Source organism: Miscanthus floridulus, chromosome 6 (assembly GCF_019320115.1).
Source record: "Miscanthus floridulus cultivar M001 chromosome 6, ASM1932011v1, whole genome shotgun sequence".
Classification (NCBI taxonomy): Eukaryota; Viridiplantae; Streptophyta; class Magnoliopsida; order Poales; family Poaceae; genus Miscanthus; species Miscanthus floridulus.
In genome coordinates, this window is record NC_089585.1 from 28,677,949 (window position 1) to 28,705,681 (window position 27,733).

The window sequence follows — 27,733 nt, forward strand, 5'->3', positions numbered from 1 at the left end:
TCAGTCTAGGGGTGATAAGCTGAACTATGGAGGAGACTTGTCCCAAGGCACTCCTAGAGTCGCTCCTAGAAATGAGACATAAAAATGGATCCCCTATCAGAGATGATAGTTAGGGGAACTCCATGTAGGGTCATAATCCGATCAAAGTATATCTCCGCATACTTCCCTGGTAGTATATGATGTCTTCACCGGAATAAAATGAGCCGACTTGGTGAGGTGGTCCATAATGACCCAGATAGAGTTATAACCATTGGTTGTGTGGGGTAAACCCACAATGAAATCCATGGAAATATTCTCCCATTTCCAAACCGGAATGGGCAAGGGCTGCAAATATCCTGGGGTACGCATATGATTTGCTTTAACCCTGCCACAAGTGTCACACTCCGCGACGTGTGAGGTGATGTCCTGCTTCATGTTAGACCACCAGTACAAGTGGTGCAGATCATGATACATCTTGTTACTGCCAGGATGAATAGACAACTTTGAATGGTGAGCTTCATTCAAAATTTTTCTTTTCAGCTCTTCATTGGATGGAACCACCAGTCAACCCTTGTATCTCACGACTCTATGTTCATCAACACTAAAGTGAGGGCCATGCCCTTCAGCCATCAACTTCCTAATGTGAGGAATCTCTTCAGGGTCTTCTTTCTACTCCCAAATAATCTGCTCCAGCAACTCTGAGGTTAATGCAATTTGAGCTAGCACCTCTATGTGGTGGAGCGACAAGGGTATTTCCTCAACCTGATGCGACTTATGACTCAACGCATTAGCCACCACATTGGCCTTTCCTGGATGATAATGGACTTCCAAATTATAATCCTTTATTAATTCTAACCATCTCCTTTGCCTCATGTTCAACTCGGACTGAGTGAAAATATACTTGAGGCTCTTGTGATTTGTAAAGATATGCACTTTGTTGTCCAACAGATATTGCCTCCAAATATTTAGAGCATGGACCACAGCGGCTAGCTCTAAGTCATGGGTGGGGTAGTTCACCTCGTGCTTTTTCAGTTGGCGCGAAGCATAAGCTATCACACGCCCATCTTGCATAAGCACACACCCCAGCCTCGTCTTTGAGGCATCACAATATACATCAAAGGGTCTATCAATATCTTGTTGGGCCAACACAGGAGCAATGGTCAGAAACGTATTTAGAGTTTGGAAAGCTTCTTCACAAGCTGGGCTCCAGTCAAACTTAGCTTCTTTTTGGAGCAGCTTGGTCATTGGTTGGGCTATCTTAGAGAAATCAGGAATGAAACGCTGATAGTATCTAGCCAGACCAAGGAACTGACGAATCTGATGCACAGACTTGGGAGACTTCCAATCCAATACATCTTGCACCTTGTTGGGATCTACATAAACGCCTTTAGGTGTCAACACATGCCCCAAAAACTACACTCGATCTAACCAAAACTCGCACTTGCTGAATTTAGCATACAGCTTGTGCTCCCTTAGTCGAGTTAATACTATCCGGAGATGTCGGGCATGCTCTTCGTCATTCTTGGAATAGATTAGAATGTCATCAATGAAAACCACCACAAACTTATCTAACTCCGGCATGAAAACTGAATTCATTAGGTACATGAAGAAGGTAGGAGCATTAGTGAGACCAAAAGACATCACTAGGTACTCATATAGCCCATACCTAGTAGAGAAAGCTATCTTTGGTATATCATGTGGCCTGATCTTGATCTGATGATAGCCTGATCGGAGATCTATCTTCTAGAACACCTTGGCACTAGCTAATTTATCGAACAAAGTATCTATGCGGGGCAAAGGATACTTGTTCTTAACTGTTACCGCATTAAGGGGGTAGTAATCCACACACATTCACAAGGTACCATCCTTCTTCTTCACAAAAATGGCTGGGCAACCCCATGGTGAAGAACTTGGATGGATGAAACCTTTGTCCATCAACTCTTTTAGCTACTTCTTCATTTCTGCTAGTTCTCTTGGAGCCATGCGGTACGGGTGTCTGGAGATAGGAGCAGTACTAGGCTCAAGCTCAATGGAGAATTCTACCTCACAGTCTAGTGGCAACCCAGGAAGATCTTTAGGGAAAACATCCGAGAATCCATATACTACCAGAATGGAGGTAAGATCAAGAACGGCTTTAGCATGGGCAGCAACAGGTAAGACTGGTTCTGAGGGTATAATAAGAGACATCTTATCCTCAGAAGAAGGAAGCCGTAACTCCATACTTCTCCTCTTCATATCCAATACTACCCCATACACCCACAACCAATTCATTCCAAGAATAGCATCAATGCCTTGCCCATGCATTATCATGAACTGTAAACGGTAAGTGTGGGTGGCTAATACCAAACTTACTGTATCCATGCGGGTATTGATGAACATTTGGGAACCCGCAGTACGGATATTATAGGCATACGGTATAGCCATAAGTGATAAGTTGTGCCGCTCTACAAACCCCATGCTCATAAAGGAATGTGATGCACCAAAATCGAACAACACCAAAGCTGGATGGGAGTTGATGGTAAACATACCAGCCATAACCGCCTCCTGCTGCATGACCTACTGAGCATCCATGAAGTGCACCTGACCAGACCTGCTGGGCACTTTCTTCTTGATGATGGTCCTCTTGATAAGCCTAGAGTTTGCTGACAGTTGAGCAGACTGAGCTGACTGATGCTGAGGACACTCCCTGGCATAGTGGCCATCTTTGCCACACTTGAAGCAAGCACCATGCTTGTTCCCAAACCCCTGACGAGGTGGAACCTGCTGTCCCTGATGTTGCTGAGGCTGCACCTGCTGAGGGGGTGCACGGTATTATGTGGAGAAAGTCTGTGAAGTCTGCTAGGGCTACTAGAATGAAGGCCCACCTGATGACTGATAGGGCCTCCATCGGACAACCTGAACCTTCTGAGTGTGAGGGTGGCTAGAAGACCCTACGGCCACCTGCTTCCTCTTCCAATCAGCCTGAGACTCCCGCTGAAAACCCTCCATGGCAATGGCGGCATTCATCAGTGCTCCAAAGGTCTGATAGTTCACCGTGTACAGCTTCTCCTGAAGAATGGGAGTGAGACCGCAAAAGAAGCGGTCCTTCTTCTTGTCATCAGAGTCCACAAGGATGCCAGCATACTAAGCCAAGTGATTGAACTTGTTCACATATTCCATCACTGTCCTGTTCCCCTAGCGCAGCTCTAGGAACTCCGTCACCTTCTAGTTGATGACACCAGCAGGGATAAAGAACTCTCGGAAAGCGGTGGAGAACTCCCACCATGTTACCGGATGATCTGGCTGCTCCATGGCCTAGAAGGTTTCCCACCATGCACCTACATACCCCAAAAGTTACTACGCCGCAAAGTACATCTTTGCTCGTCGGTCACTCCGAGCAGCCAAAATTTCTGCTCTAGAGTGCGAAGCTAGTGCTCCGCCTCTAGGGGCTCATTAGATGGCGTGAACGTGGGTGGGTGAGTCTTGAGGAAGTCCTAGTAAGAAGAATGTCCCTCAGGGCGGTGGGCACCACCCCCATTCCCACCGTTGCCCCCATGGCCTCCATGGGCGAGGCCCACGACAGCCTATGCCATAATGTCCATGGCATGAGCTGTCTCCTGGTGAGCAGCAGCTGACTCCCGACGAGCAGCCAGAAGTGGCGGAGGAGGAGCCAGAAGTGGAGCCCCATGGCTCTCCCCGTTGGGCTCATGGGCCCGGCCACTCTTGCATTGGCCCTCGCCAAGACTATGAGCTACCCCCACACTAGTGCTCCTATGTCCAGACCTTAGATTCATCTATAAGAGATATGAACCATCCATTAGAGCACCCTCCCGATCAGAGTCAAGGGATTAGAGAAATAACAGCACATTTATTAAAGCTTTTCGTTAGTTAGTCCTATAAATTTACTAATTCAATTATACATGAAGGGGGATTTCAGTTGAAGTAAGATGCTATTATCATGATGCATGCTTGGACCTAAACGTTCACTTAAGCCAGAATATAGCGGCATTCGGAAAACTTTTCGGCACATCGCACACTCACTTTCCGTATACTAAGTGATTTCTTACGCAACGTAAGTCAGTGTACCTACAAAAAACTGATTAGATAAAACCAGTGCCGCTATCCTAGATATACCATATTTCTAGGGCTTATATTTATTTACCTAATATAATCGCATCCTACTTTTCGCAAAACTTTTGTTGGTCAAATTTTTAAGTTTTGAAAAAGAGTGATGGAACTCGTAACCATTATTGGCTCTAGTACCAACTGTGGTAGAACCGCCCAAAATAGCACACTTACGAAGGTGCTCGTCGTCCACCAGACACTAAGCACCCTGAGAGCAAGCTATAGCGGGCGGTATCCGTCGGGCACACCCCAAGGGAGAACCCAAAAGATCCACATTTTTCCCAAGGATCCAATAATGAGAATGAGTTACAATACTTATCCATTTCATACATCAGAGTTTCTTAAAAGTACATTATTACAATACCAAATATCAGAGTGCGGAATGATAAACAACAGAATTTAAAAATAAACATCTAGCGATAGGGACGAGGATCCATCTGAGCCCACCAGAAGAATCCTCCACACAAGGTACTTCTCATGCATCACCTGCAATAGGGGTAAATAAACCCTAAGTACACAATATACTCACAAGACTTATCCGACTAGTGGGAATAATTTCCCGACTCCAAGGAATATGATAAGTTATATGGCTTGCTGGTTTCTTTTGGCAGAAAGCAATACTAATAGTGAGTCCTTAGTTATGTATTATTATTATTAGTCGTATTAAGTTATCATCTAGCCAGTCTATATAAGCACATGTTCTACTTTCAAGCAAGAGTTGAGCAATCAGTTCTATTTCTTCTTTCACTTTCAGTTCTTACTACGGTGCTAAACACAAGACAAGCCGTACCGGATCGCCTAGCGATTCGCGAATCAATGTGCCTAGCTGGGTGCCCCGAAAACACACATCCCGCTTGTACCCCAAGCACAAGCAGGACTAACCCATCACTCTCCTGTCCCGGGTGTCCAGGTCCCCGTCCAAACTTGGACTCTAAGCCCCCACTCTAGAGTCCCAGACTTAGTGTGGTGCAAGAACCTCCACCACCTCCTCTTCCCATCAGTCGGTCTGGAAAGAGCCAGATCCATGACAAGAGAGCAACAAGTCTTCCCTGTGCCCACACCCAAGTATGCACTCAGGATAATAAATCTGTGACTTGCCCACGATGCCTTATGCAACGACCGGTCCTTAATCGACACGGACAGGGAAAAAGTATAACCGAGCTATGCCCTATTGGCCGTAGGACACAACCCTTTACACCCACCAAAACCCAACCATATCCCTGCCCGGTCACCATTTTCCTTTCCACCATTTTATCATAAGTGATCATATTTATCACCTATTTGCGAGTAACGGCAGGTTACTCACGCTACCGATATCCTGAGCATAGCAACTACTCGACCTGTACTAGTAGGACTCATAGGTAGATATATTTATGCATGTAGTTTCCATAAAATGCCTGTAACGTAAATGCACATCATTGATATATATTCAGTTATCATTTAAAATAGGGGTTATGCACCGGGGCTTGCCTTTAGTGGGCACGGTGTCAGCAAAGTCAGTGACGGGCGGCTCCGGAACGTCCTCCTGTACGAGGATCTCCTCCTCGTACTCTTCGACGACTTCGTCGTACTCCTGCTCGCCGAAGGTCACGATTTCTAGTGGCGCGTTCTCTATATGCATGCAGTGATGATGATGCAATGCTTAGTAATACAACAACTCTTAAAATAAGAATACATCTACTAAGCTACTAAGCTAACTCTAATGACTAATACGCAAAGTTACCTATTATTCTCACTAAACAGGTATGAAACATTTCATGTATTATCTTAGCAACTAAAGGCATCCTTATTGTTAATATCAATTTACTATATAATAAAACAAGGTGCACTAGCTACCATGCATCACAAAAATTCATTCTCTAAATAACCATAATAATAATAAGCATTTCAAAATAATAAAGTAACCCTAAAGGTATCATTGAACTATATGAACTAATTACACTAACAGATAGATCATGAATTTAGGAATCTAACAAAATTTATTTCACAATAAATAAATAAATTCAAATGAGCTCTAGAGATGAAGAAAATGATATTGTTGGAGGAGGCTAATCACGCTATTGGACTTGTTGACTAGCACGTGACTGTGAGTCTAGAAATACTGGATGAGACCACGGGTCAAGGAAATAATAGAGAAGGAGGATGAAGGAATTCTTGTAGGCTAGCTACCTCGAAATTGAACGAAGTGCCGCCTACGGTGATCGATGTGCGGAGGCAATACAAGAGAAGAGACACCAGAGAGCTTAGCAATTGCTTGCCTTGCGCAGAGCGGAGCAGAACCATATATATAGCACTGGTGAGTGGTCACGATGAGCTAGTTAGTCAGGAAGCACAGAACGAGTTGGCAGGGTTGTCGTCTGGCTCCATGCCGTGTGCAGTGGTGTGGTCTTTGGTCATGAGTGAATTAATTCAAATGATGGACTTTGAGTGGTCTTGGACTTACGAGCACGTCAGGACAAGAGTGTGCTTTGGGCTAAACATGCTTGGCGGTGGGCGCTGGTTCATTCATGCAGGTTGCCCTGCGCTGCCCCTTGGCACATTGACCCTTGACTCATCATCAGGTAATGTAATGCATGCTACTATGAGGAGTCATATGATATAGGCATGCAGCAGTGCAAGTTAGTAGTAGCTAGTAGGCTCATCTCATCAGTCATCAGGAGGAGAGGAGAGCAGGCATATGGGGCATGGACCATAATAGTATTTTCCCCGATAAACTGTGCAAGACGTAGTGGACAGTGTTGACTTCGTACTACAGAAGAGCACTGCTCTAATTACCGATCAATGGTGCGTGGCGGGCAACTTTCAGAAGCCAAAAGGTGGCAGTTGTGTGCAAATTACTACATACTAGTAATTCTGAAGGACAGTGTTTACAAGTTCATTCGTGGATAAACATTGAACCCACAACGAATCATTTTTATACTGTGCTCTCAATAATTTATTTATATTCTAACAATACTCATAGATATTTATGTTTATCCAGTTCATCATAATAAAGTTCACCTCCTTGGATCATCCAAGATTATCTGACATGCATACTAAAGAAGGACGACGTTCGTTGGGGCATGCAGGAGGCAAACGAGCGGTCAAGGAATCAATGGAGGAGGAGACCACGGGTCAAAAGCAGCTGCCTGTGCGTGGCGTGCTTCTCGGATGAACAATGTTTTCCATGGTGAACAGGTTTTTCCGTGGGTGAATAGTGCTGGCGTGTTGAAAATCTACGCTGCATGGATTGGGGCATGCATGGATTTTTTCAACCCCCATTGCCAATGGACTTATGACATTCTTCGCTTGGTATGTGTTGGAAGGAACTGAGTTTGGTTGTGGCAGCACCCATGATAGGAGATGCAATAGATCATTAAAACTACAGTCTGACCAGCCGTACTTGGCCTTCAGGATGAGCATCTCAAGCACAAAACATAGCAATGTCCAATGTGTCGGACAACCCTTTTCAACACCATACACAATCTCCTTCGATGCTTTTATCACTATTTTCAAAGTTTTTAGACCTTTCGGGCTATTTAGTAAAATCTCTGGTCTAAGGGCTCGAATCATGTCCTCCAAATCATCTTCACCCCTGACACGTGCTCCACCATCATTATTGGCACCATCTTCGTCATTACCATCCCAACCACCAGCATCATCACCTTGTTCATTGCCAAACTCGAAATCCATTCGTGCATTAAGCTCTGTTGAATATTGGGACAGGGATTCAATGGTTTCGTCGTCGTATTCCTCCTCATCCTTGTCGTTAACAATAACCGTTTCACCATGATGAATCCACACTGTGTAGTCCTCAACAAATCCTTGCATAATTAAATATGATTTTATGATAGTCACATCTGTCCATGCCATATAATTCTTACAATCTTTAGAGGGGCAAATAATTGTATCCTTATTCTCTTTCAATGTCGTTGCTTGCTTTTTTGCGGCTTCAATAAATTTATCCACCTCTTCATGGAAACCTGCCTTGAACCTTAACGAACCATACATCCAAGAGTTCCTCTACTCCATCTTTTACAACAACAACAAAACAAACATTAAAGGACTATTTATTCAGATATATATAAAAATAAATCAAATTAATAATTACTTGAGAATAATTGTATATACTTCAGATATATATGAATATAAATCTAATATAATTACATGAAACATAAAAACACACCATGGTAGAGAAAAATTAATTAATGACCCATTTATCTATAAATAATTAAAATACATATTTATTGATTACAATAAATAATTTCAAAGATAACAATTAACAACAATTATACTTTACCCAATATCTTTCATACAAACCCTAGTCCAATTTCGTCAAACATAAATTTAAAAAATGAAATTAATAAAAAAAATCAAACCCTAGATCTAGATCCATATGCACATGAAACATCCATAAAACTAACTAATTGTTCACTAAAATCAAGAAACATGGACAAAATAAGGGTATGATCTTGTTCCCCTCCCTAATTTACCCTAGTACATTTAAAACTTAGGTCTAATTTGCTTCATAAGTAGCTCAAGCACCATAGAAGAGAGAGAAAAGTAAAACTCTAATTACTCACTAACCAACCATTAAAACTTAAAAAAGTGTGGAATAGAATTTTTCTTATCTTCTACAACCTCTCCACCAAAGAATTTGAGATCAAAACCTTCCCCGCTTAGTAGAGCAATTTTTGAGAGGTGCCTAAGGCCTCCCCACCTTTCTTTTACGGGTTGGAGTAAGTGCCCCGAAGAGTAAGAATGTGTTGCAGCTGTTTTATATTTAAGTCATTTATAGGGGTGGCCGGTGATTGAACCGCCCTACAAATTGGAGCTATTTATACGAGGACATTTGTAGGGGCGGCTCAATCACCAGCCGTCCCTACAAATAGCAACGCTGGAAGTGGCTGGTGAGTGAGTCGTCCCTATAAATAGCAACGTCGGAGATGACTGGTGAGTGGCCAGCATCGTGGCGGACTCCTTTGCGGCCGTCGCGAACGGCACAGCAGGGGAGAACGGCGGCGAGGTGCGGTGGTTCCTGATGGGCGACGACGACACAGTGTTCTTCCCGGACAACCTGGTGACCGTGCTCCGCAAGTACGACCACGACTCCACGAGGAGATGTACTACGTCGGCGCGCCGTCGGAGAGCGTGGCGCAGGACGTGGCGCACTCGTACGGCATGGCGTTCGGCGGCGGCGGGTTCGCGGTGAGCTACCCGGCCGCGGCGGAGCTCGCCAAGGCCTTCGACCGCGTCGGCGGCGGCTGTCTCGACCGGTACAGGGACTTGTTTGGCAGCGACGAGCGCGTACATGCCTGCCTCAGCGAGCTCGGCATCCCGCTCACCCGCGAGCCGGGCTTCCACCAGCTGGATTTCCGCGGCGACGCGTATGGGTTCCTAGCGGCCCATCCGGTGGCGCCGCTGGTGTCGCTGCACCACCTGGACCTCATCCAGCCCATCAGCCCGCAGCGGGGGACCTTGCTGGACGCCGTGCGGTCACTGGTCGACGCGGCCTGGCCCGGACGATGCAGCAGACCATCTGCTACCACCATGACGGCCCGTCCGGCCACAGCTGGTCCGTCTCGGTCGCGTGGGGCTACACGGCGCAGGTAGCGATGAAAACGGTACCAATATTTTTCGACCGTATTCGAAACCGAATCCATTTAGAGGAGTTGTGATCCGTCCGTATCCGAGTTCGGATATCCAACATCCGATACCGTATCCGAATACTCAAATCGCATATTTATAATGTCGATATCAATCATATCATATCCAACATAGTTGACAATATCCGTATTCGAATCCAAATCTGAACAGAAATATGAAAACAAATATAATATCAGTGATATCCGTCCGTATCTTATCCGTTTTCATCCCTAGCCGCAGGTGTACCCGTGGCCCGTTACGGCCCATGAGCTGGAGGTCCCGCTGCACGGCTGCAGACGTTCGAGTCCCTGAGGAAGACAGCCGCCGGCGACGGGCTGTTCGTGTTCAACACCCGGCCCTGGAGGCCTGACAGCGCGTGCGCCCGGCCCCTGACCTTCTTCCTCAGCCGCGTCCGGAACGAGACGGCGCCGGCGGCCACCGTGACGGAGTACACGAGGCACGTCGTCGGGAAGCCGCCGGAGAAGGAGTGCGACATGCCTGGCTTCCGTTCCGCTGCTGCGGTTCGGACGGTCAGGGTCCTGGCGCCCAAGATGAACCCTAGTGACTGGCACCGGGTAATTGATCACTAACCACCGCATCATCGTCAGCTCGATCGTTTCCCTCGTCTCGGATTCTGCAGAAATTGAGTGCTCCCAGCATGTTTCCAGGCACCGTGTTCGCTGGATCATTTACGTGGCTTATAAATCGACTGATGGTATTTTGCTGTGACAAAAAACACTGTATCCTAACTGGTAAGCATCACCGATACGAATCGTGCGAACATGGTGTCCATCTCTAGCCGGCTCCTTCCGTACCCACCTCCATGACAGCACCCATGACAGCCAGGCCTCTCCTCGACGCCGGCAGCTGGCCCGCTCCTGCTCGCTCGCGCCTCGCCGTCGGCGCCGCGGCTGCGCTCGCGCTCGCGAGCCCGGCCTCCCGCCATGGCCGCGCGGGAGCACCGGCCAAGCCTTTTCTCGACACCAGCAGCTGGCCCGCGGTCGCTCCTGCTTGCTCGCTCCTACTCGCACCGCCGCTCCTGCTGGCTCGCGCCTCGCCGCCGGCTCCGCTCACGCTCGCGAGCTCGGCCTCTCACCATGGCCGCGCGGGAAGTCCGCCCCGCCATGGCCTTTCCTCGACGCCGACAGCTGGCCCGCGCTCGCGCTTACTCGCTCCTACTCGTGTCGCCGCTCCTGCTCGCGTCGCTCCTGATCGCGCTGCCACTCCTTCTCGCGCCGCCGCTCCTTCTCACGTTGGCGCTCCTGCTCGCTCATGCTAGTGGCCGGCTCGCTCCCTGCTCGCGAGCCCGGCCGCCTGCTGCAGTGTAATCTCCTGCGCCGCCATGGCGGGCGGATCTCCTGCACGGGATCTCTGTCGCCATGGCCGAGTGCGTGAGGGAGGGGCGCGGCCAGGGTCATGGAGTTGGAGAAGTTGGGGAAGATGCTGCCAATCTGCCATGGAGAAGATGGGAAAGGAAGGATGAAGAAGATGACTAGTGGGGTCCACACGTCAGTGTCATAGAGATAGTAGGATGGGAGGGTAGTTTTGTCTCTACGAAAATACAATGACACTATGTACACCTAGTTGGGCCCAAGGCCTATTCAGACGTATACCGTGGCATATTTCAAATGGAAGAAAAATTATAATGGCAAGATCCAGAATAGATGAATAGTAACGGTACTTCTCTGAGCATCAAAAATTATAATGGTATCCATAAAAATAACCCTTAACTTTTGTAGTTGACAATTGTTTTATTTGAAATTTTCGGCCCAAAAATCATTTTAAATCCTTAGACTTTGTAATTTAAAATCTACAATTTTAAAACAAACCTCTGATGTTAACATAGTCTACACCATTGTATTTCTCAATGCAATCTATAACTCTGTAATCGACAAGATTTTTGTTTGAAATTGTTTGGAGGACCAAATATGTGTTTTAAACTCTCAGACTTTGAAATTTAAATATGAGAATATCCAAACGCAATCAAATATTGACATGATCAATATGAAAGTTGTAGCGGTCGACGTGATCTACAGCTTTGAGCTTGACAAGTGTTTTAATGTGAAGTCCATGACAAGTGGGGGCAAATATGTAGAACACCAAATCTTTCAATCAGCAATAATATTTGTGCTTGATAATCCTCTTCCTTTGTGGTATACATTGAGCTTCAAATTTCGAGTTAGGGCTAGAGGGTTGAGGTTTGGCAATTTTTGGACCAACATTTGGTGTCAATTTCATCACATGGAATCTATCCAACTGAATTATTCTTTAGTTCACGGATGATTCCCACATTGACCAATAGATATACAAAATTCTATGTACTGAAAAGAAAATAATCGAACGAAAGAAATTATGTGTATCAGTGTTTTTAGTCACTGTTTTTAAAGGAACACACAATCAAACACCTAGAAAACACGTATGGATGCATTTGTATCCATCATAATCCATATGTGTTGGAGCAGTTTGAGATGAAATTTAAATTAAGTTTCACCACAATCCACTTGAAAACACAGGTAGATACAAAGTGCTTCTAAACAAGATCTTAGTTGGACAAGTAAACATACGCGGAGGGTGTTATAATCAAGTAAAGTAATAAATTAATTTATATCACTAAATTTATAAATAAAATATCCATATTTAAGGCACCAAATAAGCGTCTATTTAGAAACGGAGGGAGCAAAGATTTCTACCGGTATACAAGCCTATGGCCCTGTTTGGTTTCGCTCATTATCGCGTTCGCGACCGAGATGAGCCAAAAATCTCGCCAAACGGGTTGCGTCGCGCTCGCGACCGGCCATCACGCGTCCGCTTATACACGGAAATAGCCTATAGCCAAAACGTGAGCCAAGGCGTGTGATTTGGAGAACGCGGGTTCGTGTTCGCTCACTCTGTCCATCCCTGGCGCCGCCTCCCTCCCTGGCACGACCACCATCTCTGGCGCGGCCTCCCTCCCCAGCGCGGCCACCATCTCCGGCGCGGCTTCCCTCCCCGGCGCCACCTCCCTCCCCGGCACCGCTCCATCCGTCAGTGCCTCCCTTCGGTCTGGCTCCCGCCTCCACGACCGTCATCGCCTCCCTCTAGCCCGGCCTTGGACCAGATCCGACGGCGGGGAGCAGGTCCCTGTCGGATCTAGCCTCCGGCCGGCGGCCTCCACGACCGGGTCACTCCCCCACCGGCTCCCTCCGAGCTCGTGCGTCGATTGAAGAAGAAGGACCAGGATGCAAATAGAAACTTTTATTTGGGTCCAGTTGCAAGGCTATAGACTCACAGAAATAGTAGTAAATAGTGCTACGCAGTTTGAGAAAAGTTCAGGTTTCCAGTGTAAAATGTTATACCCGAAATAATCAGAACAGCCAAGCACTCCATTTATTTAGACAACAAATTTTCTACATAGTAGCTTATTATATACTTCTGCTCAACTTATAAGTGAGACTCCCCTGAGCTGAACCGGGCCTATATTTGCGGTGATGCATCTGGACTGGACACCTGACTTTGTTGTCGCTCCTTGAGTCGGGAGTGGATCCTGGCCAGTGTCTCCCGGAACCGGCCGAGGTCCAGGCTCACGTTCTGCCCGCGCAGGTACACGTGCTCCACAAGCTCCCACTCCTGCTTCCCCTGCTCCCGCCTCGCCCGCGCCGGGTCGGCCACGACGACGTGGCCAGCCGGGTACTGGCGGCTCAGCGAGCTCTCGCGAGCGCTCACGTCGTACTGCTCGTAGTGCAGCCCCATCCTCGCCGCCGGCACGCCGAAGAGGTTGCGCGAGAGCATGGTGATCCCCAGCGGCGCGATCTGCGCCAGCGCCGCGCGGCCGGGGCGCAGGAACAGGAACGTGGTCAGGTCGGCGCCGTGCACGCCCACCAGCGCGTCGTACGAGCTCACCGACGCGTACATCGCCGAGAGCGGCACCCCGGTGGCCGTCTCCATGACGTCCACGTCGAACCCGACCGACGCCGCCAGCCGCGCCACGGCCGCCTGGTTCTCGATCACGCGCCTCCCCTTGCGCGACACGATCCCAAGCCGTGGCCGCCGCTCCAGCGGCGGCGTCTCCTCCGTCCTGCTTCTGCTGCCGCCGCCGTCGTCAGCTTTGGGTTTGAGGTTGTCGTCGTCGTACACGCCGGCGAGGAAGTCGTGGAAGTCGACGATGGTCCTGTTGTCCCGGAGCCTGGTGGAGTTGACGGCGAGGTAGTCGTGGTAGCGTGTCCCCACGACGGCGCCCAGGAAGCAGTGCGTCCTCTTGTCCCTGAGCAGGTCGATGACGTGGTACCTTGACAGGCCGGAGAGGATCTCGCCGTAGGTGCCCGCCCACCGCGGGCTGTACGAGAGCACGGCGAGCACGACGTGGCGGCGGAGGTGCTGCGCCGTCAGCCACAGCGGCAGGAACCCGTCGTTGAAGACGTGGAACATGTTGTGGCTGTACCCGGCCGCCGTGACTACGAGGACAGGCGCGTCGTGCCGGACGTCGCACCGGTGCGCCGCAGCGGCAGCGGCCTCCTCCTCCGGGGGCCGGGCCATCACCCGGCGGAGCCTGACCTCGTGGATCGTCTTGGTGATGTAGGCGTCCCACTTGCGCGTGTAGGGCCGTATCCGCTCCTCCGTCACGGCGGCGGCGCCGGGCTCCGCCGGCGCTGACGAGGCTCGCGGAGGCGGGAACAGCAGGAGGGACAGGGACGCGGCGTCCGTGCGCACGTCGCCGGACATGAAGCAGACGTCGGAGTGGTAGTCGGTGCGGTCGCAGCAGATGGTGTGGTTGGGCAGGGACGCGCACGGCGAGCCCACCTGGTTGTCAAGAACAACCTGCTGATACTGATGCAGCGCGCCGCCGTGTTCCTGCTCTGCATCGCCGCGGCCTGCGACGTGCTCCAGCCCGAGCGGTGGTGCTGACGACGACGTACGGCTCGTCGTCGTCGAGCTGGGAGTGGAGATGCCGACGACGACGGCGCCGTACGGGGCGGGCCCGGAGACGAAGAAGCGCGGGGCGTAGACGACGGCGCACAGGGTGACGACGGAGAGCACGAGGAAGAAGTGGGGCAGGAACGCCCCTCTGCCGCCGCCCTTGGTGGCCTTGACGGCTGCTGCTGCAGCTGCGTCGTCCATGGCGGGCGGCTTGAGGCCGGACGACGCCTTTGAGGCCGCCGCCATGCTATTTGTGCGAGCTGCTCGTCGGGGCAATATCGGAACGGGCCGGGGACCGGGGCATCGCTTCGCGTGCGACGGATCACTGACGCTGCCGTGTTTTGTCTCTACTCCTGCTAGTGCCTAGAGCCCTTCACGATGGTGTAAAAGCATGGAACTATGGAAGATGATGTGTGCAGCGAAGGACCAAGCTGATGATACAAGACTTTTGTTTCTGTTCGGCGTTTTAAAGTCGGCTGATAAACCGATAAGCCGGCTGATAAAACAGGGACTGCTGGCGTGAGGCGTCCCAGCTGCCTGCTGGCTTCTTCTAGTAGCACGTCGCATGCATGTGCGCCTACAGGTGTCTTACTATGGTCAATGAACACGTGTCCAGCTACCACACGCTGAATGAGCCGCCGCCACATCGATGAGTGTCAGTGGTACATAGAGTGTCAGGAGGGGCGCATCTGTCAAAACTCAAACGCACTGTAGTCCCGGTTTGGATACTCCGATTTTTGCCAGTGAATCTGGCTTTGAGAGAGTACCTAAGCGCGTTTTAGTTACCACCCTAAATTCCTAAAAAGTGCTACAGTAGTCGTCACATCGAATCTTGCGATACATGCATGAAGCATTAAATGTAGACGAAAAAAAAAACTAATTACACAGTTTGGTTGGAAATTGCGAAAAAAACTAATTACACAGTTTAGTTGGAAATTGCGAGACGAACGTTTTGAGCCTAATTAGTCCATGATTGAACACTATTTACCAAATTAAAACGAAGGTACTACAGTAGCCCAAATTTCCAAATTCAGAGAACTAAACACGAGCTAAGGATCTAAACGCCCAGTTTTTCTGTCAGTTTTTGTCAGATTTTTTAAAATTTGAAAGTTGTTGATATCTAGCTCTTACTAGTTTTTTTTTACCTATAGAGCACTAAATGAAGCTAGATTCTTAAAAACTAAGAGATCCAAACACCTCACTATTTTTTTTCTCAGAATCCAGATTTTAAAAACTATAGGCAAAAACTGGTTTCCAAGAATCTGAAACGGATCCAAACAGACCCAAAGTACAGTACTAGTCAATAGTGTCAGAATGCCAAAGTCGAGGCGGACACTCTTTCCCTTGGCGCCCCACCGACAATCTCTCCCCAGATCCCGCCCATTTGACTCCGGATTGCGGCATTCAACGTCGGATCTTGGTCCGTAATTGAGTCTGATACACGCGATCACATCGTGGCCCATGAATGTGCACAACCTTCGGAACAAAATTGTGTCGACACGAGTCCAAACTCCTCCCATCTACGTAAAAAACTTAGGCATCTAGCATATGTATCAATGGCAGGCATGTGTAGAAGTGGTCCTAGACTCCCAGTCCCACAATGCACACATCTCTATCTATTCCATTCATGCATAGCATAGATGTGATCCAGCAACATGCACAGACTATGTGCATGTATCTCGTCCAAAACGAACTGTACGTAGTCCCATGCCACGGAATTTTCTTCCTAAATTTCTAACTTAGTCCCGCGCATTCTACTCGACCAGACTCTGCTACTCATGTTTGTTTCACTCTCGAAAAGTTGAAACAAGGTCGAATTTGCTTCCAACATATAAAGGATTATCAGTCTATATATATATATATATATATATATATATATATATGTTGGTTCATGGAATCGGAGTCAACACCGCGATAAATGAAGGCGGCCTCCAGCCCACGCTGCTTCCGGCTCCGGGTATCCAATTTTTGTTTTTACATCGTCCAAGGATGCACATGCACTTGTCTTGGTAGCAAAAAAAATACACCAAATATTAGTACATTTCCAATCCAGAAATTATATGATTTCTATATAGCCATCAATTAGTGTACCAACTAAGCAAAAGGCTAATACACCACTATAGTTATATTGAAGACAGAGAAGTGAATGATTTATTATATAGAAACCGGAATATAAAGAGATGTGATTGGACGAACATTGTATTTGTACTCCCTGCATTCTAAACTATAAGACGTTTGACTTTTCTAGATAGATTGATTTTATTATGTATCTAAACATAGTACATATCCAAGTGTATAGCAAAAGTTACATATCTAAAAAAAGTTAAAGCGTCTTATAATTTAGAACAAATGGAGTAGAAAATATCCATTAGGAACTTACTTTCCATATGTCTGTATTAATTCGCAAATATGAAAACTATTCCATAGTTTCTAGGTCGGGACTACTCTTACACTTAGGCCCGTTTGGATCCCATGGATTTTGAGAATCCGGATTAAAAAATCTCACAATCCTAGATTCTCATCCAAACGGTCTAGATTTTATAGGGATTTTAACTCATAGTGTCGGTGCAGAAAATGACCAACTAGTAAATATTTATAGTTTTGTTGTACGTTGTGATCGGAGGTGGCCTAGCACTCAATGACACAGGATTTATACTAGTTCAGGCAACGTGCCCTACGTCCAGTCGGGGTCGGTCGGCGACTTTATTCCTGAGCCCAGGTGCTCGAAGTCTGTAGTGGGGATACAAACGAGAAGGAGAAAGGAGGAGGTATACAAGAGGTTCGGAAGGCTCCAACCGGAAGGGTCGCGGTCGGAACTAGGTGGTCTTGCGGTTGGGAGTGTTGATGTCGGTCTAGTGAGTCTGAGCTTGAAGAACTCGATCTTTTTTGGTAGGAGGGAGCGTATCCCTTTTATAGATGAAGGGGATGGCTTTACAGGTGAGAGGGGGAGAGTACAGATATTTCTAAGTTTTGCTGCCTACGGTGATGAAAACTGGATAATGGTTGAAGCCACCCAATACTGTCGATGTCGCTGTAGGATGTCAGATGTGTACGGAAGGTCGAGCTATCTTCTTCAGGAAGGATGATGCCGGTACCTGTAGAATACTTATGGATGCCTAGTGGCATGTGAGGAGCTGTGCTATGTTCACCCGGTATGGCAAATCCCGGAGCCCATACCGCAATCGGTGTCCAGAGACACGCGGAGGGGGCTTACCATATGGGAGTTTCTAGCGGCTCCTACAATACTTTGTGTCAGGGTGGCTGCAGAGCACTGCCTCATGTAGGGTATGGTCCCTGGTATAGTGGTGTTGACTTGTGAGCCATGCCTTGTCTTTCTCCGCACGCCTTCTGGTTCTTTCCGAGCGGGCGTCCCCGGTCGGATGGTCCCTAGTCGGCCCTTAGTGCGTCGGTCGGAGAAGAGCGGTGAGCAGGCTTCCCGCGAGCCTCGGTCGCGGGGTCGGAGTCACGGGGTTGGAATCGAAGGCGGTCCTCGGGTCAGGCTTTTCGAGCGGAGGCCATGCGGAGGCAGCTGGGGCCTAACGCTAGCGCTCCAATCAGAGAGGCTGTTCGGAGCCGGCCTGAGCCTGAGCTAGTGCTCCGGTCGGAGAGATGGGCCGAAGGCGGCCTAGGCCTGAAGCGAGTGCTCCGGTCTATTGAGTTCAGACTCTCGGGCCGATCTAGAAGAAGAAAAGGCCGTTCTTCTAGGCCGAGCCTTGGCGTGGAAGTCGGTCCCTGAGGGACCCTGGGTTTATGAACCCGACAGGAGCCCCCAAGCCCTCGGGCGATTCGGACAGAATCGTCTGGGGGATTTTTGTCTTGCCAGCGGGTGCGCGCGAGCGCACCCACGGGTGTAGCCCCCGAGCCCCAGGCGGTTCGGGCCGAACCGGTTGGGGGTGTTGTCTCAGCAGGCGTGTATGCATGTTTTTTAGTTTGAGATGGAATTTTGTTTAACCATGGCGTCGTTGCGCAGCCGAGGTGTTTTTAAGCGCGGGGATTGGATTGAGATAGAACTTAATGATCCTGGCACCGGTGCGCGCCGGGGATCGGACGAGGAAGTTTTTAGTTTTTGAAACAAGCCCTAGCATCGGTGCGTGTTGTGAACGGAAATAACTTAGTTTTAGATGCAACAGAGTTCGATCTTTGGCGTCGGTGCGCGCCATGCGATCGGGTAAGGTGGAGTCACGAGTAGACCCAGGCGTCGATGCTCGCTGTGAATCGAAAGAGTCAGTTTTAGTTAGTGAAGCCGTCTAAAGCCGTTACGCAAGTTAAGGAGTCGCAGTCCCAAGAGCCGTAGCCGGATGTCGCCGATCCTGTCGACGCGAGTTAAGCAGTCGCGATCCCAAGCCATAGCCGGATGTCGCCTATCCCGTCGATGCGAGTTAAGGAGTCGCGGTCCCAAGCCATAGCCGGATGTCACCTATCCCATCGACGCGAGTTAAGGAGTTACGATCCCATGCCATAGTCGGATGTCGCCTATCCCGTCGATGCGAGTTAAGGAGTCGCTGTCCCAAGCCATAGCCGAATGTCGCCTATCCCGTCGATGCAAATTCGGAGTCGCGGTCCCATGGCGTTTAAACCCCCGAGCCCTATCGGGCCTTCGTGGGGGCTGTGAGACGTTTTTGCGCTACCCCATCCGGTTCCTCAAAACCGGAGGGGTTGAGTTTCGTCGCCTGTCCCAACCGCTCCGGCTCGAAGACTAGCTCGGTGAGCTTGCTAACGGGTGTGATCGAGTGGAATCCGGTCCGTCGTTCGTGATGGGGTCGGCATAGCCCTCTTGTGGCATTCCACTACTCCTTTTCCTTCAGCCCGATAGATGCCTAGGTCGTTCCATAGACTGACCCGGGTGGCCTGATGGCCTCCTCTCGATGGAGATTCTGTGGGCTTGAGAGGTTCAGGATCGAACGAGAAGGTTGAGATGACCCGGTTTGCTAGACCGAGCGAAGGCCGCACAGTGCTCATCTACGGTTTTCTCCCCTGGCTCTGTTTGGTTGCTCATGTTAAATGAGGCAAGCCACCGCTTTGTGGCGCAACACAGAGCATTTTGGTGCATTTCGCTGCACGTGCGATGCTTAGTTCTCGAGCCCCTGAGCGGTTCATGCCCTAACCGTCCGGGGGGTTCAAGCGTATGAGATGAATGCGCATATGGATGTATGAATGATTTGTAATGAAATAGAGGGGCTTTGATGGTGTTTTACCTTGAAGACTAGAGCAACGAGGTTCGTCGGGCTCTAGTCGGAAACGTCCGTCCGAGACCTACGCTTGTCAATCGTGGGTTAGCCCTCGCGTGAACAGTTTTGTGTTTAATGAACATATGCTTACCTTGATGACCTGAGAGACGGGGTCGGAGAGCTTTAGTCAGAAATGTCTGATCGGGACCCGTGCTCGTCATTCGAGACGGAGTCAGCATGGCCCGCATGGGGCGCCCCTTCACTTCCTACCCGTATCTCAGGTGCTTATCCTGAGTGAATCGATCGACTTTGGAGGTTCTGGTTGTCTCCCGGCAGAGATTTCATGTGGTGGGGCCTGCATGACTGGAGTGACGGAGTTCGAAGAGCTCCAGTCAAAAACGTCCGACTGGTACCTGCGCTTGTCAATCGTGGCTTAGCCCTTGTGTGAACTGTTTGTATTAATGAACACATGCTTACCTTGGCGTCTTGAGAGATGGGGTTCGAAGAGCTCTAGTCAGAGACACCCGACCGGGACCTGTATCTTAGGTGTTTATCCTGAGTGAATTGACCGACTTAGGAGGTCGGTTGATCTCTCCCGGTGGAGATTTCACTGTTGGGTCTCTTTAGATCTAGCCTGGGGAGACGGGGAGTCATCCGTGTGCGGTGGCGCTTTGGTTTTCGTGCCCGACGCACGGTAGTGGTTGATCGTGCGGTAGTGGTGGGCCATGGCCAGGCCACATCCCGCCTGATTAGGAGCCATTTCGTCGTGCTGGGCATGTCCCATCAGTCAGGGGCGTCCTATCTGCATTAAATGAAAAGAGAGAGAGAGAGTTTCTCACCCCGCTGCTTTGCCTTCCCGATTGGCACGTCCTTTCCTAACCGCTGCCCCCTTCCTTTAAGTAGGAGAAGAGAGAGGGTGTTCGCCTCATTCTTTTGCCTGTTCGTCGTCTGCCGCCGCCACCTTTCTTTCTCCTCCTCATCGAGAGTGTTCCTAAGAGCTGCGGAGGTTTTGAGGAAAGGAAGGGGAAAGAGCGAGGGAGAAGAGAACTCACTGATCCTTTTTGCAAGCCAGAGCAAGATGTCGGACTAGAGGTGATCCACCGTGAGGAAGTTGGTGCTGGAGTCCTTTGTCAAGAATGGTTTTCTGCCGCCGTAGGAGTTGCCACACTAGAGGGTCCCTGGGGAAGAGGAGTTCCCGCGACCTCATCCCGGTGAGGTAGTGTCCTTCCTTACCTTCCATGAGCGCGCGTTTAGGATACCCCGCGCACTGGTTCCTACGTGGGCTCCTTAATGAGTGGGATTTGGAGCTGCAACACCTTAATATGATGGGGGTGTTGCATATAGCCGGTTTCATCACCGCCTGCGAGGCTTTCCTCGGGATGGAGCCGCACGCAGACCTTTTCCGACGATTCTTCTCTAGGAGGACCTTGACGGTCGGGAGCTCGGTCGAGGCCATGCCGGTGGGGGGTTTCGCCCTTTAGAGGAAGCCTAGCGTAGGAGGTTCGTACCCTGCATACACCCCCTGTAGTTCCAACCGGGGGTGGCACAGGGAGTGGTTCTATATCAGGAACCCAGAGGCGGTGCCGTTCCCGGTGTTTACCGGCAGGAGGCCGGAGGAGCAGGAAAGCTGGTCATGGTGTTGCGTCCGTAAAGGGAGGCACAAGGTGGAGGCCATCAAAGAGGAGCTCTAGAAGCTCATGAGGCGTGGCCTTGACGGAGTGCAGGTGTTCCACACCCACTACTGCTGTTGGATTGCGCCGTTGGCAGAGAGGACGCAATCGATGTGGGAGTACGGCGGCCGATCGGACCTGAACCACGCGTTGCTGGAGGAGTTGCTGGATGACGAGGTCTGGAGTCGTGTCGGCCGGGTGCTGCAGCTAAGGCCCGGGGAGACAGTTGCGGGAAAGCCCATACCATTAAATGCCTCGATCACGTCCACATTAGTGCGTTCCCTGGTTTTTGTTCGTTCTTCTTCGCTGCTTTTTCCTATTTCTTTGATCTGGTTCATTCGTTCCGTAGGGGCTTGGGAGGTATAAGTCCCGACTGCACCTTCCCAAGGGACCGGAGGGCGTGGCTTGATAGACCGCTCAGAAGAAGGCGGCCGAGGCTCGGAAGAAGAAGAATAAGGAGATCCTGTGGAAGCAGGAGAAGGAGCAAAAGATCATCCGGCGCACGAGGGCCAGGGATGTAGGAGCGACGTCAAGTTGGAACTCGCGTCAGACGATCCTACAGATCTGGATGATATAGTCTTCTTTGATGAGGAGGAGAGCGGGGGGTCATTGCGACCTCGGTAGAGCATCGTGATACCGCGACGTCATCCGTTGGTGACAAGCTAGTGGTCACGCGTCGTGCGGTGGATCCCTTATCGAGGAAATGCGCAGCGGGTGCGGACATCATCGGTGAGTGGGCATCTTAGCGGACGTGGTCACCGCGCCCCCTAACAGCGTCGCTGGCCCTGCCCTTACCCGTGGTGGAGCAAGGCGGACGGTCTGCTGAGGGGTGGACTGACACTCACGCGTTGCTTGGACCGACGCCGATGCATGACTCGCGGCAGGAGGAGGACCTGCCTGCTATGAGCATAGCCGAGCATGCTGGGTGATCTGAGGGGTGGATCGGGGCACGTGTGCCGCGTGAGTTGCAGTCGGAGGATACTGTGCTTGTTGCTCTGGTCGAGGATTCTTGAGCCGGGGGTCGAGATGACCCGCAGGTCGAGCAGGAGCCGGTAGGGACGACTTTGCCCCCTGTCGAAGTAAAGGAGCGTGGGTCGTGGTCTGGGAGTGGTTCTCGATACGCAGGCGCATCGAGGTCGGGATCGGCCTTCAGAGTTGTGCCGCTCGCCACCCAGTATGTCTTTCTTTGTTTTCTTTTGGTTTTTTGCTAGCTGAGCTTTTTGTTGGAGTGTGACTGACCCATACCTTCCGTCAGTGGCTTGGGGATGCCGGGGATGAGTATTGCCCCGACTACCGTGCAGGAGACCTAGAAGCTCGTTCTACAACATGTCGCGGCGGCAAGACCTTCTGTTCCAGGGATGGTGCCCTCTGGCTTGGCTATCGAGGAGGCGATGGCCGTGGCGTTGGTGTTAGCAGCGATCCCGGTGCCAATGGCGGCGGTGGCATCGGCGGTGACTCTCGCAGTGGAGGCAAGGGAAACCGAGCTTCCTGCCTTGCCGGGTAGAGGGTCACGCGGCTCGCCCTTGCCGTCGGAGCCAAAGGCACCGAGGGAAGACATGGCCGGGCTAGGGTTGGGATGCCCGGCAGCGGCCTAGGTTGATGAGGTGGTGGAGATCCCGTCTAATGACAAGGTGAATGTCCTAGTGGAGCCATCGGTGCCGTTGCAGCAACCCATCGGTGATGTCACGACGGAGCCGTTGGTGCCATCGCGGAGCCTGGCGGTGGTCCAGTCAGTGGCTGGGACCTCTAGCAGGCCAGTGGCGTCACCGCGAGACTTGGTGGTGGCATGGTTGGAGGCTAGGCCCTTTGGTGAAGTGCCGGAGGGTGACCTAGAGTGGCCCTACCCTGAGCACCCAGCGAGCACATGGTTCGTCCTTTGGGACTCCCGAGAGCGTCAGCTCTGGGACATCTTCGGAGGGCAAGGGCACGTCGCGGTATCAGAACTCACCAAGCTGACTACATAGCTTGAAAGTGCCTGGAAGTGGGCTTTGTTCGCCCGGCAGTTGGTTGAGGGCAACATGCAGCTCGCGGCGGAGGTGAGCTTCTAGTACTTGTCTTTTACCCCTGAATCCCTTGTCGGTTGTTTTTAGCGTGCTTACCTTTCATAGGAGATAAGGAAGACGTCGTCCCATAAGTCCCACTTCCTCTAGTCGGAGTACGCCTAGATGGCCGAGCTCGAGCGTCGAGTGGAGTCCGCTTGCCGCGAGTCCTAGGACTGGGCGGAGGGGCAGCGTGCGGAGGAGTGGGCGACTGTGGCCGAGCAAGGGCTCGAGGCGGCAAGGGCCCACCAGGCGGAGACTGAGGTGGAGTTGCAGGCATCCCTAGCAAACACTGAGATGGCGCTTTAGGAGGCCTTGGTGGCCCTTGATCCGGAGCACGCTGCCCTAGAGTCGGCGGAGAAGGCCCTAGAGGTGGAGCGGAGGGCCCGGTTGGAGGCAGATCGAGAGATGCACACGCTCTGGGCCAGGTGATGGAGACGGAGGATGTGAGTGCCTACGTGAGTAGGTGGCCCAGCTACGTGAGCAGGTGGCTCGATAAGCGAAGGATCTCTCCACCCTTGAGGCTTCTCACGTCGGTATGTCCCCTTTTTGTTTTTTGTTGTGTTGGCTTTTCCCTCAGCCTGTTTCTGAGCTCGTTGCTCTTCTCACAGAGCTAGGCGGAAAAGTGGAGGTGCTGGAGCGGGACCTAGAGATGACCAAGGCGACGCTTGGCCAGCGTATGGAGGAGCTAGCCAAGTCCCATGAGGAGCGTCATGCTCTTGAGGGGGATCTCGACCAGATCCGCAACATTGCCCAGCACATCATTTCGGAGATCTTTGGGTCAGCGCCGAGCACCAGCGCACCCGCTGTCCAGCTGGCGGAGGTCCCGGGGGAGGTCTGGGATCTCATCAGATCCAGGTTGTTCTACGGAGCGTCGAGAGTGCTGACCGCAGTGGGGACGCACCATCCGCACCTGGACTTCACCACCATATGTAGTGGATACGCTGAGGGCATGAGCATGGCGGACATCCAGTCGATCAGGGAGCGCTTGCTGCCGCACGCATGGTCGGTGGCAGATCAAGTCTCCACCGAGTGGGTGATGGACGTCCGTCGTGAAGACCTGGCCAAAAGCGCACGTGAAGAGGATGCTGTAGAGCTCTCAGATGGCGAGGAGTCTGGGTTGGAGGTGAATGTTGCCTCGGTTTTGGCCGAGCTAGATGCCGTGCCATCGGGAAGTGAGCAGCCTGCGCCTTCATCGGTTGCACCATCGTCGGATGTCGTCGGGTCAGCCCAGTAGCATGTAAAAATATAATAGTAGTTAGTAAATGTAGGAAGTTTTAAGTTCGTGGGGAAGCCCCTGTGTAAGACGTTTCGTGGTGTGTTTTAATGACTGCAATTGGTTTTTGTTCTTGTGATGGAGTCGCTCCATTCGGGGAAGCTTGTTCCCTTTCGTTCCTTAGTTTTCCTTAGCATAATTTTGTTTTAAATTTATTTCTATCTCATACCTGCCTATTTGTTCCGTAGGTCACAACTTTGCGAGCCCAAGGCATGACCCGCGAGGCTCGGCCAATCGTAACCGTAGGAAAAGGCGGGGTGCGATAAGTCGGAATGTTCTAAAGCAAAGTTACGTAAGGTAAAACAAAGGAACAAACTACCCCCTCTTTAGGGTAGGAAGGAATTTCTCCATACAAAAGCAAAAGAGTACTTAAGGTAAAAAACAACAAAGGGGTAATAGAGCCCCCTGGTGGAGCCCCCGAGCGCTCCAAGCCGAACAGTGTTTGGGTCGGGGTGCTCTTGTAGGAGTGTTCGCTAAGTAAGGTAAGACTGAAACGTAGGAAAAGAAAAAAAAAGACATAGCTGTTCCAAGGTCCACGGAGAGGGTGTCGTCGTCGTCGTCCTTCAGTCGGTGCTTCCCCGTCTTCTTCCTCCTTTGGCCTGTCAGCCTACCTCAGCAGGCGCCTAAGGAGCTGGCAGTCCTTGTAGAGATGGTTGACGGGATAGTTGTGGTTGGTGCACGGGCTCTCCATGAGATCGTGGAAGTGGCCCAGAGGGTCTTGCTGGGGCTGAGTGCTCGTGTAATCTGCCACGGCAGCCAATGCGGAGTTGGCCGGTTGATGGCGATCCTTTCTATTCTTCTTTCCCCTCTATGTGGAGGGGCCTTCGTCTTAATCCTAGCGCTTGGCCTTGCCTTTGTCACGGCCCCCATTGAAGCGCGGTAGAAAAGGCGCTTGCTGGGGGTGTTGGACAAAGGTCCGTGGTTCCAGGCTATCAGGGTTGGGACTCCGACCGACACTGCACATGTCTTGGTTTGGCCCAAGCCACACATAGATAGGCGGTTGGCACGGGGTGGCTGTCAAGTCAAGACGAGGTGCGGTTGTGGCTTCTTGTGCCGCAATCGGTGGTTGTGGCGATGACAGGGTGTAGTGCCCCATCTGCTGCGCCCTTGTTCCCCAGACGGGGAGCGAGGTCACGAGTCGGCATCGTGATACGGAGCACTCCGCTTGTTGAATAGCGGCGATCTCCAACAGTGCCCGGAGGTTCTGGTGGATTGCTCGTCCACGAGGGTCGTTCGGCTCGGGCAGGTCACGCAGGAGCATTGCCGCGGCGGCAATGTTCTGGCTGGCCCGAGCGAACTATGGGGTGTTGGTCCCTTGAACCAGAGCATTGCGTTGGGACTGATGGGCGTGACCCCGATCACCGCCCGCCGGTCCATGCGCACAGGGCGCAGCGTGGTGCGCTAGGCGCGTTGGTGTAGTTGGCGGCTGATGCGGCCACTGTCGTCGTAGATCCTCCCCGTGCTCACGTGTGATCTCAGGGGTCTCCGCGTGAGGACCCGGTGGGGCATGGGTCCAAAAGGACTCCGTTACCCCTAGCGGCCGTTCTGGGGCATCCGCCGTAGCGTACTTCCGGGACCAACGGTGGCTAGGCGCCATGTCGCCGATGCTGAAGCCATCACTCCCGACATCATCGTCCATGATGTCGAGGAAACAGGTGGGAGCATAGCTCGCCATCCCCACGAACTCAGACGTGAGGGGGTGCGGTGCCAGCACCTTTTGGAGTCCTCGGGCGTATGCATCTGCGGAAGACGCAAGGCCATAGGGGAACCGACCGTATGGTGGAGCAAGGTTTGAGCAGAGAGTTTGCTTGGAATGAAGCGCAGATGCCGCGCCGTTGAAGTCATACGTCCTGGAGTCAATGGAGGACGTCCCTCCGACGGGTGCCGGGTTGTGAGCCTCCTCGCAGAGGTGGAGTACGCCGAGCCGGTCAGCAACGAAGTCTAGGCTCCCGAAGCGGAAGACCTGGAATGGCTCAAAGATGGGTGGAACCCTCATCCTGGTGGGCGAGAGTGCAGGGAACTCCAGCGAGCCGAAGCGAATCGTATCGCCTGAGCCCACCATGGCGGGGGTGGCGGAGAAATAGGCCATCCGATTACTAAAAAAGTGTTAAACGTACAGCGTCTTCCCCACGGACGGTGCCAACTATCGATGCAGAAAGTGACCATCTAGTAAATATTTGTAATTTTGCTGTACGTTGTGATCGGAGGTGGCCTAGCACTCAATGACATAGGATTTATACTGGTTCAGGCAACGTGCCCTACGTTCAGTCAGGGTCAGTCGACGACTTTATTCCTGAGCCCAGGTGCTCGAAGTCTATAGTGGGGGTACAAACGAGGAGAAATGAGGGGGTATACAAGAGGTTCGGAAGGCTTCAACCGGAAGGGTCACGGTCAGAACTAGGTGGTCTTGCGGTTGGGAGTGTTGATGTCGGTCTAGTAAGTCTAAGCTTGAAGAACTCGATCTTTTTTGGTAGGAGGGAGCGCATCCCTTTTATAGATGAAGAGAATGGCTTTACAGGTGAGAGGAGGAGAGTACAGATATTTCTAAGTCTTGCTGCCTACGGTGATGAAAACTGGATAATGATTGAAGCCACCCAATACTGTTGATGTCGCTGTAGGATGTCAGATGTGTATAGAAGGTCGAGCTATCTTCTTCAGGAAGGATGACGCTGATACCTGTAGAATACTTCTAGATGCCTAGTGGCATGTGAGGAGCTGTGCTATGTTCACCCGGTATGGCAAATCCCGAAGCCCATACCACAATCGGTGTTCAGAGACACGCGGAAGGGGCTTACCATATGGGAGTTTCTAGCGGCCCCTACAATACTTTGTATCAGGGTGGCTGTAGAGCACTGCCTCATGCTGGGTATGGTCCCTAGTATAGTGGTGTTGACTTGTGAGCCATGCCTTGCCTTTCTCCGCACGCCTTCTGGTTCTTTCTGAGCGGGCGTCCCCGGTCGGAAGGTCCCCAGTCGGCCC

General features: G+C 51.2%; 1 protein-coding gene and 1 pseudogene across 1 annotated transcript; one reads left to right on the forward strand and one right to left on the reverse strand.

Moving 5' to 3' along the window:
* LOC136460409 (uncharacterized) overlaps positions 1-11,333 on the forward strand; it is a 29,462-nt pseudogene extending 18,129 nt beyond the window's left edge.
* A 1,716-nt stretch (positions 11,334-13,049) lies between these two features.
* Positions 13,050-15,041, reverse strand: LOC136457961 (xylan glycosyltransferase MUCI21-like). Its single transcript, XM_066457981.1, has one exon. It carries the CDS (start codon positions 14,845-14,847, stop codon positions 13,162-13,164), a length of 1,686 nt encoding a protein of 561 aa, XP_066314078.1. The 5' UTR covers positions 14,848-15,041; the 3' UTR covers positions 13,050-13,161.
* Positions 15,042-27,733: the final 12,692 nt, after the last annotated feature.

Bases quoted from the DNA above. Each gene is read 5' to 3' on its own strand.
- LOC136457961 (XM_066457981.1), bottom strand. From the start codon at position 14,847: ATGGCGGCGGCCTCAAAGGCGTCGTCCGGCCTCAAGCCGCCCGCCATG.